This window comes from Trachypithecus francoisi, unplaced genomic scaffold (assembly GCF_009764315.1).
Source record: "Trachypithecus francoisi isolate TF-2019V2 unplaced genomic scaffold, Tfra_2.0 Lachesis_group12, whole genome shotgun sequence".
In the NCBI taxonomy this organism is placed as follows: Eukaryota; Metazoa; Chordata; class Mammalia; order Primates; family Cercopithecidae; genus Trachypithecus; species Trachypithecus francoisi.
The window spans coordinates 81,306,444-81,320,578 of record NW_022681457.1 but is presented as its reverse complement, the minus strand read 5'-3'; the positions used below and the strand labels follow the sequence as shown (position 1 = coordinate 81,320,578).

General features: G+C 50.2%; 1 protein-coding gene across 4 annotated transcripts in view; it reads left to right on the top strand.

Moving 5' to 3' along the window:
* The window catches only part of CFAP57 (cilia and flagella associated protein 57), a 77,002-nt gene that overhangs the window by 45,038 nt on the left and 17,829 nt on the right, over positions 1–14,135 (top strand). For 2 of the 4 annotated variants that reach the window (XM_033226805.1, XM_033226806.1), the window contains exons 17-22: positions 226–384; positions 3,146–3,289; positions 8,610–8,726; positions 8,870–8,938; positions 10,413–10,547; positions 10,628–10,771. In XM_033226805.1, coding sequence (XP_033082696.1) covers positions 226–384; positions 3,146–3,289; positions 8,610–8,726; positions 8,870–8,938; positions 10,413–10,547; positions 10,628–10,771 — 768 coding nt within the window. Of the gene's footprint in view, positions 1–225; positions 385–3,145; positions 3,290–8,609; positions 8,727–8,869; positions 8,939–10,412; positions 10,548–10,627; positions 10,772–11,971; positions 12,427–14,135 lie in introns of those variants that run through there. The other 2 variants (XM_033226808.1, XM_033226807.1) reach the window with 2 other exon arrangements.

The window sequence follows — 14,135 nt, the reverse complement described above, 5'->3', positions numbered from 1 at the left end:
ATCATCCATTTGGCCTGGGAAATTCCTGAACTGTCCCAGATTCTCCAAATATTCACTCCTAAAATCCCAGAAATGTTGAGTGCTAAGTGTTTTCAGGCCACGGAAGGTGGGGCGATTCAGATCACAGTTGGCCGGTGGTGGGGAACCCCTTACATCGAGACAGTGGGAGGAGTGGAGATGAGTTCTGACTTTAGTGGTCTTTGGTGTTGCCGTTCGCTTTTCTAGTTCAGCAGCCTGCAGAAGGAGATTGAAGAACGAACCAATGACATCGAGACCCTAAAAGGAGAGCAGGTGAAGCTGCAAGGAGTCATTAAGTCTCTGGAGAAGGACATCCAAGGCCTCAAGCGAGAGATCCAGGAAAGAGACGAAACTATTCAAGACAAGGTGACAGCTCTCCTTCTGTCCTCCCTCAGCTACGGCCAGATGGGCCAAGGCAAGGAAGGCAAAGCTCAGGGGAGAGAGGGTCCCTAGCTTCTCAGGACGCATTTCTTTAACTTGATGGGGGAACCAGCGGTCAATGAAGTGCCTCTTGTGTGTTTGGCACTGGGCTAATCGCTGTCAACACATCGCATTCAGTTCTGCCAACAACCCAGGGGGCCTGAGAACCCAGTGTTATGGTTCGGGAAGCTGAACTCCAAGAGGCTGGGTATCTTGCCCAGGGGTCACACACTTCAATAGGTGACAGGCTGCAATAAGAACCTGAGTCAGCTGACTCCACTGCTCCAGGCATCCTCGGAGGTGCTCCCCCATGGACTGGGGGCAACTCACTTGCCACACTGCCCACATGGTCCCCCTGTCGCAGAGGGACTCTCCTGGGGTTGACCCTGTCCAGGAGGCTGCTTCCACTTTTGGGATGCCTTTCTTACAAAACACTCAGATGACAGAGACATCACATTCTGTGGGGCAGACCATGTAGTATCCTCCTGAGCACATCCAGATTCCATGCCCTCCTTTCCATCGCCTCTGCCACTATGGCCCGAGGCAGGAGGAATTCTCCAAGGGCCGAAAACATGGGCTCCAGTGTTAGGGAACTAGGTCCGGCACAGGTTCCGTTTACTGGCCATTGCGCCTCGAGCAACTTCTCTAAGCCTTCATTTTCTCACCTATAAAATGGGGATGATCACCACCTCAAGGGGTCTTGTAAGGATTACATGGGATCATGCCTAGATGTCATTTCTGCATGTGAGTATCGGTGTATGTATCTGGGCTTTTTATTTTTATTTTATTTTATTTTATTTTTTAGGGAGGATCCAAAGTTCTGTTCAGATTCTTAAAGGGGGCTTTGACAAGAAAGAGATGAAGGCCTCCTCACCTAGAAAATGGCAACAGCCTCCTAAGCAGTCTAATGGCCTCATTTCCCACCTTCCATCACCATGGACTGGCAGGGTGCAGGTGCAATGCCGCCACTCTCCTGCTCAAAGCCCTTACAGCTCCGCATTGCTACAGCAGGGGTCAGCACGCTCTTTCTGTAAAGGCCTAGGTAGTAAATATTTTTGGCTTTGGAGGCAATGTGGTCTGTCTCAACGAATCAACATGAATCAACACTGCTGCTGTAGAGTGAAACCACCCATAAACAAAACATGAATGAATGAACTTGGCTGTGTTCCAATAAAGCTTTACAGAAATAGACAGCAGGCCAAATGTGGCCCATAGGCTGTAGTTTGCCAGCCCATTGCCTAGGAGATAAATTCTGAACTCTTTCCCCTAACACGAAGACCCTCACCTCCCTCCTCTATTTCCCCAGCCTCACCTCTCACTTCCCCCATGAACCACCACTTGGCTCTCAAGCCAGTCATTCTCAGCACCCTCAATATATACTTTGCCTTCTGTGCTTTCCTCTTTTACAACATTTGTCACGTTTTAGGCTTAGATTTGCTTCTGTATCTTCTTTCCCAGCTAGTGTTTTCTTTTAAGGGCAAGGGACTGTGCTGTATTTATATTTGGAAACCCAATACTTGGCAAAAGATCTTCATTCAGTAAATGTTTGAGAGATGGATATATTTATGTTCTGATTACTATCCCATGCAACGAATTAACCTTAAAACTTAGTGATTGAGGCCAGGCGTGGTGGCTCACGCCTGTAATCCCAACACTTTGGGAGGCAGAGGCAGGTGGATCATTGAGGTCAGGAGTTCAAGATCAGCCTGGCCAACATGATGAAACCCCGTCTCTACTAAAAATACAAAAATTAGCCGAGAGTGGTGGCACATGCCTGTAATCCCAGCTACTCAGGAGGCTGAGGCAAGAGAATCGCATGAACTTGGGAGACAGAGTTTGCAGTGAGCTGAGATCTTGCCACTGCACTCCAGCCTGGGTGACAGAGTCAGACCTTGTCTCAAAAGGAAAAACTTAGTGATTGAAAGCAACTATTTTATTCTGCTTACAGGTTCCACAGGTCTGGAATCTGGACAGGGTACAACAGAGTGGCTTATCTCTGTCCCCGATGTCTGGGGCCTCAGCTGGGAATACTGGGGGTGACTCAAAACGGCTGAAGGCTGGAAGATCAACATCCAATGTGGCTTCTTCAGTCACATGTCTGGCACCTTGGCAGGGATGTCTGGAAGGCTAGGCTCAGCTGGGTCTTTTGACCAGAGTCCCTAATGTGCCCACCAGCCTGGATGTCTCAGTATAGTTGGACTTCTTACATAGCAGATGGCCTCCCCCAGAGCAGGTGTCCCAAGAGAGCCAGGTAAAAACTGCTTAGCCTTTTTTGGCCTAGCCTTGGAAGCCACACAGTCTCCCTTCTGTTGCATTATTTGGGTTATGAACAAGTCACAAGTCCAGGCAAATGCAAGGGAAGGGGATTCACTTCCACCTTCTGATGGAGAAGCAGCAAGGTCACGCTGGAGAACAGCTGGAGTGTGGGGTGGGAGATGCTGTGGGGGCCATCGTTGGGAAATACCATTGTTCACAACCTAATATGAATGAGTGAGTGATGCATGAGAGTCCTGGTACAGAAGCTGAGGGGTCTGTGCTGTAGCCCCGTGGGGAGAGTGCCAGCCTCTGTACTGACGAAGAGAGGAGAGAGTCTCCTGGTTGACCTCTTCAACTGGAAGAGTCACAGGCTTCGTGCTCTTTGCCCTAAAGGGCTGCAGTATACCAGAGCCTTACGATATCTCTCACTTCTGTCTCTTCTCACCCCCAGGAGAAGCGAATTTATGATCTGAAAAAGAAAAATCAAGAACTGGGGAAATTCAAGTTTGTGCTTGACTACAAAATAAAGGAGCTGAAGAAGCAAATAGAACCTCGAGAAAATGAGATCAGGGTGATGAAGGAACAGATTCAGGAGGTAAGAAGCCATTTGCAACACTCTGGCCTCTCAGACCTTCTGTGTCTTCTTCCATGATTGGCTAGCTGGCCTCAGGGACTGAGAGGAAGCTCTCCTCACAGTCCTCTCTGCTCCCAAGGTGTATGCAGCCTCCAGTCCACAGGGGTGCAACAGGGAAGGCCGCGGCCCTGCTGCAGGCTCAGCTGTCCAAAAGCAAATCGCTTGGGAGTTAACTTGCTGCAGGACCTGGAGATGGGCTTTGGCCCTACCCGTGCCTCAGTGTGCAGTGTTCTGTGCCCTCCTAAGGGAGACGCAGCTATTGGGCATTTGGCCACCAGAGGGCAGTGTGTACTCAGCCAACAGGCTATCCTAGTTCAACATTTGTTCTCAAACTGGAAATGTTGGTTGAGACACTAGGCGAGGCCATGGTTGGACTTCATCTGATAAGGAATGAGAAGTCATCAGAGGCTCTTGAGCAGAAGAGTGGCATAATTAAGAATATGTTCTGGGAAGCAAACAGGATGAAGGTAGAGAGGTGAGATTAGAAGCAAGATCAACTGGACAAGGGTTTCTGAGAATCCTGTAAGGTCTCCCGTCCCCCCCGCACATACCACCTTTCCCTGCAACATATGGTTCCCCATCAGCCTCCCCTACTGGGCTGACAGTGGAGTCCATGTTGATCTAAAACTGAATTCTTGATTTTTCTCTCCCGCTTCCTCCAGTTTTCCCTCTCAGTTAGTGGTCCATGATCCACCCAGTTACTTAACGCAGAAATGCAGAAGTCTTCCTTGATTCTCCACTTCTCTTAACTCCTATATCCAAATCATCAGCAACATCTATCTGATCAATTTCCAAAACACATCTCACATCAAACCCTCCTTTCCCGCTGCTGCTATCACCCCTGTCCAAGCAGCCACCATCTCTTGTATGGACTAGACTCCAGCCTCCAGTCTGGTCTCCACATAGAGGCCTGAGTGAACTCCCCAAGGGGGTCCCATCTCACCTACAATAAAATCCAGAGTCCCAGTCAGGCCCATAAGGTCCTATGTGATCCAGCCTCTCCCTGCCTCTACAGCCTCCTCTCGAAGCTCTCTTTCCCTGCTCCAGCCCACTGACTTTCTGACAGTTCCTACGAGTCACGCTTTTCCATCTCAGAACCTCTGCAGTGCTGCTGCCTCTGCCTGGAAGGCTCTTCCCCCAGATCGCCACATGGCTGGTTTCTTTGCATCTTTCCGGTCTCAGTCTATATGCCTTCCCTGACCACCCTAGACAAAATAGGCTTCTGCTCCCCCTCCATCTTCTCTAATTGTTTATGCTGAGCCAGGATAACAGATACAAGGGTGTGAGAGAGCACTGATGACCCAACTAGAAGTGTAAGAGCCATGGTGGTGCCAGTTCTGCCCGATGACACCTTTGCTCTGGTAGGCCCAGTAAAGAAGCCCAGTGGAGATCAGTCCAGGGTCAGGGCGCCCAGAGAAGGTATGTCCTTGTGACAATGACTTTTTCCCTGGCTTCTGGGATGAGAAAGGATGTCCCCAGCTGACCACAGACCTGCCTCCACGGGGCCTCCTGCCATTCTTGAGTAATTTCAGGGCCCCAAAATGGCAGCTGTCAGTCCATTCGGGGTGCTATAACAAAATACCTTAGAAGGGGTAATTTATAGCCAACAGAATGTATTGCTGAAAGTACTGGAGGCTGGGAAGTCTAAGACCAAGATCCAGCAGATTTGGTGTCCAGGCCTGTTCCTCACAGATGGCACTTGCTATGTGTCCTCATGTGATGGAAGGATAAAAGGGGGCAGACAAGCTTCCTCCAGCCTCATAAAAGGGCACAAATCCCATTTGTGAGGGCTCTGCCCTTGGGACCCGATCACCTCCCAAAGACCTGACCTCACTTTGGGGGTTAGGTTCCACCATAGGAATTTAGGGTGGACAGCACCGAGGTTCAGACCTTAGCAGCCTGAGAAGATGAGAGGAAGAACAGAGGCCCCACCCTCCTGGAGGGCCAGCACAGCACTGCCCCCTTTCTCCCTCCTCCTTTGACCTGTATTTCAGGTCAGGTCCATTGTTTGCTAATGGTTAGCTTACTTCCCCCACTGACACACCTGGGGGGACCATTCACCTTCTCTGGCAGTTATAGGGGCCAACCATGGCCTTAGTGCTCAGCAGGGAATACACTCGCACCTTGGGAGTGATTCCAGCAGGATGCCTCCTACCTCCTTTCGCTGGTGCCAGTTGCTATCAGGGCTGATATCTGGGCCTGGGTGCTTCCAGGAGCCTCTGACCTTGGGGCTTCCCTCTGGGGATCATGGACGTCTTTGGTTCATGCACTGTGGATCTCCTGTAAAGGTCCTTTTCTCCCAGGAAGGAAGCCTCAAGCCCTCGGCTCAGTTGTAGAACTGCAACCTCTTAGAACACTTCCTGATTCAGGTACCTCCCCTCACATACTCTTTTTCCAACTTGGCTCTGATGATTCAAGGGTCCCTTTGCCCTGCCTAGGGGAGAGGTTTCCTGAGGCTTGTCGTTTTAGTTTACACTCATTTATTTCCTCATCTAGGGCAGAGTTTTTCAAGCTCAGCAGTATTACTATTTTGAGACAGGTAATTCTCTGTCATGGAGGGTCTGTCCTGTATATTGTAGAATGTTTAGCAGCATCCCTGGTGTCTACCTGCTAGATCCCAAAAGCACCCCCTATCCAGAGTGTTAAAACTAAAAAATGCCTTCAGACCTTGCCAGAGGTCCCCTGGGGGGCAAAATGCTTTCTATCTCCTGCCTGAGCCCCATCGAGACTCTCTGAGTGTGATGAAAAACACATGGAAAAGTAGATGGAATTTCTACACTGGGAAAAGATGCTTGTTTCCACATAATGAGCTAGGCTTCTGGCTGTCCAGCCAGCTAGTCAAATTGGACATATTTCCCAATTTTTCTATGAACAGATTATTTTTATTCTCAGAGTAGTATGAGTCTTTGCCTGGGGGAAAAAATGAACAGAAGTAAATAATATACTCCTGTACGCCCTCCATGCTAACCTCACCTGTCACTGTGGGCCTGAGATTTAGAGAATGAGGCACTCAGACATGATCTTCGGGAGCCCCTCAAATAGAAGCCCCCTTTCTCTTTTCCAGCTGCCATTGCCTTGGCCTAGGACGCTATCATCTGTCTCCTCAGCCACACTGGCAGCTCCTGACTGGTCTGCCTGGCCCCCATCTTGCTCTATTCAGCAGAATCTCTGCATCAGGCCCTCCAAGATGCAAATTACACCATTCCATCCTGGTCTAAGCCTTCAGCGGCTCTCTGAGCTTTCAGGATAAAGGCAAACTTCTCACCATTTGAGCCTCTGCCCTTGGGTTCTGCATGACCTAGCTCAGCCAGCCTCTCGTGTCCCTCCACTCTCCCCCTTCTTCAAATCCCCCCTCCTGCAGCCACCCTGAGCCACTTGTAGCCTGCAGAGATGCGCCAGGCTGCCCATGGCTCTGGTCCTCTCTGTGCAGGGTGTTCTCTCTGCGTAGAATTCTTTCCCCCTTTGTCCTCTAATACTTTTTCTTCCTCCCAAATCCAGGGGCCACATCCCATCTTTTTGGGCACTGCCTGCTCACCTCGTCTGTGTACACACAGTGCTTTCTGCCTTGACTGCAGTGTTTATCCTACTCCACCTGAATTTCTGACTTACTACTTATCCCTGCAGACCTGAGGCCTCTTGAAGGCAGAAACTACCTCTTAATCAGCTTTAGATCCCTAAGTCTACAACAAGCTGGGCAGCCCTTTCTAATGGGCACATTCTTTAGCTGTGCAAATACCCACACTCAATGTGTGTCCCCTACAAGGTGGTTCTACATAACTCTGCCAACACTGCCTTCTTATCTTATCATTCCTCTTCCAGAAGCAGGTTGTTTCAGGCTCTTCTTGTGTCCCTCACTATTGCTCTCCTTTGCCCACCACACTTGCCATTATTCGTTCATTCATCAAATATTTGCATGCCACTTTTATGCCAGGCTTTGGGTCAGAGGGCTATTCTGTCTATACAAAATGCTTCTAATAATGAGGAAAACGTTCTTCTAAAAGCTGCCCCTTTGTGTCTAGAACGTGGATGTGGTTCATTAGGGCCTCCTGGTACCCCCCAGAAGGTTGCCAAGAGCCTTAAAATTTGATCAAAGGCCTGGGATAGACTAGAGGGGGAGGGACCACTCTACCCAGCCGTGAAAAAACCCAGTGAACTATCCCATTCTCCCAAAACAGTCAGCAAACCTCTCTTTTAACAGAAATACTAGTGTCCACCAGATTTAGTCCATAAGTCATTAGGAATTAGGTCAATGAAAGCTCACGCACGGCTTGTCTCATCCTAATTGGACACTTCAGTTGTCATTCCCATGACTTTGGTTAATATAAATGCAATAGTGAATTTTAAAAAAAACTTTCAGCCTAGGCTCAGTGGCTCATGCCTGTAATCCCAGCACTTTGAGAAGCCAAGATGGGCAGATCACTTGAGGTCAGGAGTTCAAGACCAGCCTGGGCAACATGATAAAACCCTGTCTCTCCTAAAAATACAAAAAAAAAAAAAAAAAAAAAGCTGGTCACGGTGGCAGTTGCCTGTAATCCCAGCTACTCGGGAGACTGAGGCTAGAGAATTGCTTGAACCCGGAAGTGGAGGTTGCAGTGGGCCAAGATAGACATCACATGACTGCATTCCAGCCTGGGTAACAGAGCAAGAATCCATCTAAAAAATATATATTTCAGAAGCTCACTGGTGGTTTCTTAGTTTTCCTGTGAAGACAGGACACTTCTCAGTTGTACTTTTTAAGACCTTTCAACAGAATGATGAGGCTGAGGCTCCTTCTCAGCTTCCCCTTTCCTGTTTTATGCCTTACATGGGTGGTGCCCACATGTTGGTCCCTCCAAACTTTCTGCTTTAGAATGACCCGTGGCCCCAGAGGGTCGAGATTCGCTCATACAACTTCACAAAGCAGGCGAGGAAGGTGCCTCTCTGGGGAACCCTGCCTCAGGTTAGAGTTGAGGTTCCAGTATTTGGGTGGCACCACTTTATAAGGAATTCAAGAAAATAAAATCATCAGCATGGTTGAAGGAAAGGGAAAGTGACTCAGAGGGAAAACGTCCCAGCCTGGCCGTGGAAACACGTGATGCTGGTTTAGCATATCAGTCCAGGGGTGGGGAGCTGTTAGGAAAGCAAGTAGAGAAAGGTTTTGATCCAGAGGACACAGAAGGGGATGAGAAAAGAAATGCCCGGGTATCGGGGGCGGCATCCCCACCGAAAGACTACGGTTCTCAAACACAGTTTTCATTATCTCACTTTCTTCTTCTTGACTCGTTTCCCTTGTTCTCTACAGATGGAAGCCGAACTGGAGAATTTCCATAAGCAGAACACTCAACTGGAGCTGAACATCACAGAATTGTGGCAGAAACTGAGAGCCACTGATCAGGAGATGCGCAGAGAGAGACAGAAGGTGTGAGGGTTTCAGAGTCTGGCAGTTCTTGGATTCGGGATCTGGCACCTATCTGCAATGGGCAGCTGGCTTCCAAGAGACAGAGCCAGCCCACTGCGAGGACATGTTTCCCATTTTAACTCACATTCTTTACTTGCTCCCAGCCCTGCCTGCTTTCAGGCCCATGTAGATTTACATCACTGAACTCATCTGAGACTATAAAATCACTTTGGGTAAGTGATCAAGGAGGTGGCAAGTCAGCGTGGCAGGAATATTTGTAGCATTTGGCTTCTTTGGCGGAGGAAAGTACATACTCAAGAGAGGCAATTTTGTTGCCACTGGTTTAAGGCTTTGACAACCAAAAAATTGCAGAGGCCAGGGGAACCTCAAAGATCATCGATTCCCATTTCTCTATGTTACAAATAAGAAAAATTAGGCCCCCAAACTTGGGAGATTAAGAAACTTCACCCAGCACCCACAGCTAGGTAGTACACACAGAGCTAATAATGGAATCTAGGTTTTCTGAACATGGGCCTGGACACGGTTGTGCCCTCTTCCCTAGCACAGGCCACTCCTTAACATTTGTTGAATAAGATTGGAACTTTCCGTCCGGGCACAGTGGTTCATGCCTGTAATCCCAGCACATGCCTGTAATCCCAGCACTTTGGGAGGCCGAGGCAGGCGGATCATGAGACCAAGAGTTCAAGACCAGCCTGGCCAACATAGTGAAACCCCGTCTCTACGAAAAATACAAAAATTAGCCAGGCATGGTGGAACGTGCCTGTAGTCCTAGCTAACTGGGAGACTGAGGCGGGAGAATTGCTTGAACCTGGGAGGCGGAGGTTGCAGTGAGCCAAGATCGCACCACTGCACTCCAGCCTGGGTGACAGAGCGAGACTCTGTCTAAAAAAAAAAAAAAAAAAAGATTGGAACTTTCCATTCTCTGCAGTAAGCATTAATTAACTCTGCACTAGGTAACACTAGCAGCTGCGGAGCCATAAATGTGAACTGATACAGATCCTGCTCTTTCCATGCTGAAGACGATGATCAGGGATTTGTGGCATGTGCATAATAGTTACATTGAGAGGTGGAAAACGGTGGAACATGTAGAAAGGGCCATGGATGGCAGCAAGAGAAAGGACTTTCTTCAGGTCAGGTCTGGGGAAGACAGGTAAAAGCATGATGAAGAGGGGACGCTAGCCCGAGTGTGTAGATAAACCAACCTGACCCCTCACGGCAGCGCTCCTGACTATCGAGCACTGGGTAAGCACTGGATGAGCTAATACGGGGGACGCGGAAGCCCCGGCCAGGAAGCTGCAAGAGAGAAATGATGCCATCTATCTTGACTCTAAAGGGATATGGGTAACCACCTGAGCTTCCTTTCATCTTTTAAGGCCTGTGGTCCTGAAAGGAAACCAGAGCCAATAAAGAAGCCCATCTGTGTGGCCTCTTAAGGATGAAGCCCCATGTAGGCTGTTCAGGCCAGGTGTCCAGCCGAGGGCAGGTGCACAAGACTTTTCGTGCCTCCACCTGTTGGCTCTGTGCCCATCTAAGTCTCTGTGCCCAGTGTGGCCCCTGGTGGTCAGCGGTGAGTTCCAGATGAGGCGTCTCTTTTCCCTTTCTGTGCCATTAACCTCTGCCTGCAGCCCCCGCCCCTCCACCTGGAGAGCACCCTACAGTGCCAGAAGGAAATGTCTCTGATTGCAGGAGCGAGACTTGGAAGCGCTTGTCAAAAGGTTCAAAACAGACCTCCACAACTGTGTAGCCTATATTCAGGAGCCGCGGCTGCTGAAGGAGAAGATTCGAGGTCTCTTTGAGAAGTACGTGCAGCGAGCAGACATGGTAAGCTCAGCCTCCCCTCCTGCCAGCCCTGCCCTCCGGGGTCTCCTCTCCCTCACTGAGGATCTCCTGGGCCCCGTCAGGTGGAGATCGCGGGGCTGAACACAGACCTGCAGCAGGAGTACGCCCGGCAGCGGGAGCATCTGGAGAGGAACCTGGCCACTCTCAAGAAGAAGGTGGTCAAGGAAGGCGAGCTGCACCGCACAGACTACGTCCGCATCATGCAGGTACCTGCACACTCCCCTCGGCCCCTGTGGAGGCCAAGCCATCCAAGATGAGAGATCCCATCAAGGGTCCCTCTGAGACCACCTGTCTTCAGAGCTACCCAGGTGTCTGGGGGCCCAGTAGCTCCCCCTAAAGTCTTATTTTGGCTCCTCTCCTCTGACCTCATCTTGGCTGTGACTGTGGCTGAGAGCTCACCTAGGAGGTTTTCTAGGCACTTCCATGCTGCACCCTGCCCTCCACCCCACCAATGCCCACCTCCCTTCCCCAGGCACCCTGTTCTTCTTTTCTACCCCATCTTTATCCAGAGCACACTTGTGTCCTACCCCACTCCTCTCATCAGCCCCTGGGCCCTCTAGACCTTCATCCACATCATCTTAGCTCTCCTGAGCCACTCTCCCTTCTCTCTTCTGTTCCCAACTCTCATTTCACCTGACTTTGTCTTGCTCCTTTTTATTCTGCTACCCATATCTTGTGGCCACACCTCATCTGATTTTTCTGGTGCCTCAGGTCCCTACCCTTATCTCTTGTGTCCCAAGTTATCCACACCCTCCCAGAGCTGGCCTCACTCTGGTTTAATAAGCACCTCACACCCACCTCCCCGGATCCTTCATAGGCTGTTCAGAGAGCCTGACCCCATTACTGCCGCCTCCACACAGGCACGTTATCAGGACTGCCAGTCGGGATTCTTCTGCCAGATTTCTGTTTGGGTATCAGTATCGTCTGAGGCAATTAATGTGAATTAGTATCAAAAGGGAACATCAGAATCACATTTATAAAGCACGTACCTTTTTATGTTCACATTTCTTTAATGCCATAATTAAAATACTGGAATGAGAACAGGTTGCAATTAGATTGAAACAAACCAGTTCCCAGCTTGGCCAGTTCATACACAGCTGGGCAGAGCACACTGTGATTCAGGCCAGACCCAGGCACAGCTGGTCTCATGCCATCTTACGACCAGTCCCCACTGAAAAGCAACCGAGTCCATCTACCCATTGCCCTACTCCGTGGCCATGAAAGCTGTCAGAGGCCCAGAGATAGAAGTGCCTCCAGCTGGTGGAGCCCTGAGACACCAGCAGCCGTGCACTGAGCCACTACCTGGGGCTCTGGAGTGCAGCAAGCAGGGAAGGGGAACCAGGGTGACAGCAGGAGGCGTTGTCAGCTGCTGACATCACTGAGCACCCTCTGTACCCTATCACCAGAGCACAGGCCTGAGGAACTGGGTCCCTCTGTCCATGCCAAGCAGCCAAAGCAAACATCGGTGTAGGAGAAGGAAGACCACAGGCTAGCCAGAGGGTGTGAGCATCAGCATGAGGCTGCTGGGGCTGGCATCCTGTCCTCTTCTGCTTCCCCATGCCCTGGAGGGTGCTGGGCCAGGGTGGGGTGAAAAGCAGAGGAGACCCAAGCGGGGCCCCCCTGATAGCTAGCAGAGTGAAGTCCCTGGAAGAACATTTTCTCCAGGAGCATTGTAACCTACGTGCTAGGGAGTCCCATGGATCCAAATAAGTAACTCCAGCAACTGCAGGAAGTAAAAAGGGGCCCGGGGTGGGGGTGTGTGGCAGGGGGTGCAGGTCTCCGGGTCCGCACCCCTTCAACCAGAAAGAGACTGCTTGTTGATAACAGTGGGGCTCTTTTTGTTGGCAAAAGGCTTGGAAGATTAAAAAAAAAAAAAAAAGTTTTCAAAACCACTGTGCCGACCCTGGTTTACCCTTCTCCACCACTCTTCTGCCAGGAGACCTTGGGTAAATTCCTTAACTCAAGGAGCCACCCTCCCTATCTGTAAAACAGGGAAGAAAACAGCAACCTGAGGGCTGGGGGAGTTCCTGCAAGATCGAATGGGATAACCATATGAGGCACCAGGCACTGGCCTGGTACAGAATAAGTGCTCAAAAAAAAGCAATTTTCAGCTGGGTACAGTGGCTAACACCTGTAATCCCAGCACTTTGGGAGGCCGAGGCAGGCGGATCACGAGGTCAGGAGATCGAGACCATCCTGGCTAACACGGTGAAACCCTGTCTGTACTAAAAATACAAAAAATTAGCTGGGCGAGGTGGCGGGCATCTGTAGTTCCAGCTACTCGGGAGGCTGAGGCAGGAGAATGGCGTGAACCCGGGAGGCGGAGCTTGCAGTGAGCCAAGATCGCGCCACTGCACTCCAGCCTGGGTGACAGAGCAAGATTCCGTCTCAAAAAAAAGAAAAAAAGGAAAAAAAAAAGGCAATTTCCATCCTCATCATCCAAGCAAAGGACCTATCCAAGAACCAAGGTAGAAATCCAGTGGGAAAGCCTAGAAGTCCATTACAGGATGGGCCACTGGTGCCTGTGGACTGCAGGTGGCAGGGGGTGGAGGGTGGATGGCACAACTGATTCCAGACCCTCAGTTGGTGGCCTTGGTGTGTGCTGGTCAGGAGCTAGCTGAACCTCATCTTCAGGTTGCCATGGCCCTGGCACTTCAATCCAAAAAGGCTGAGGAAGGCCGCGGCAAACATGGCATCTAAGAGTAACTCATTAGAAAATAACATAAAATGGGCCAGGCGCAGTGGCTCAAGCCTGTAATCTCAGCACTTTGGGAGGCCGAGACGGGTGGATCACGAGGTCAGGAGTTCGAGATCATCCTGGCGAACACGGTGAAACCCCGTCTCTACTAAAAAATACAAAAACTAGCCGGGCGAGGTGGCGGGCGCCTGTAGTCCCAGCTACTCGGGAGGCTGAGGCAGGAGAATGGCGTGAACCCGGGAGGCGGAGCTTGCAGTGAGCTGAGATCCGGCCACTGCACTCCAGCCTGGGCGACAGAGCGAGACTCCGTCTCAAAAACAAAAAAAAAAAAAAGAAAAGAAAAGAACAGAAAATGAGGTCACTGTCTCATTTGTATATTCAGACAGGAGCTCAGCCTCCCCACTCCATTCCTCAGCACACTGGCAGATATGAAAATAAGAGTTGCTATGAGATACAAACATCTAGGACACGCATTTTATTCATTCAGTACACATTTTTTGAGGGCTTCTTGTACAGCAAGCTCTGTGTCAATCACAGAGGATTCCAAGATGAATGTGATAGTGTTCCTACTCTCAAGGAGTTCATCACTGGGAACCTGGACCAGATAAAAATAATTACTGCTCAACTCATTGTATGCAGTGCTGTGAGCTCATCCTGGAAAAGGGGTTCAGTGATGCCTTCAGGACTTGTGGAAGGTTTCTGGGGCAAGGGGCATTTGAGCTGGGCCTTGAAGGGTGAGTAGAGGTTGATCATGGAACAAGTCAGGGAAGAGCCTTCCAGGCTGTGGGAACAACCTGAGAAAAAGCAGAGAAGAATGAGGCCTGTGAGGTGCTTGGAGACCCAGGAATCCAAGAGAAGAGTGTCCAAGTGGA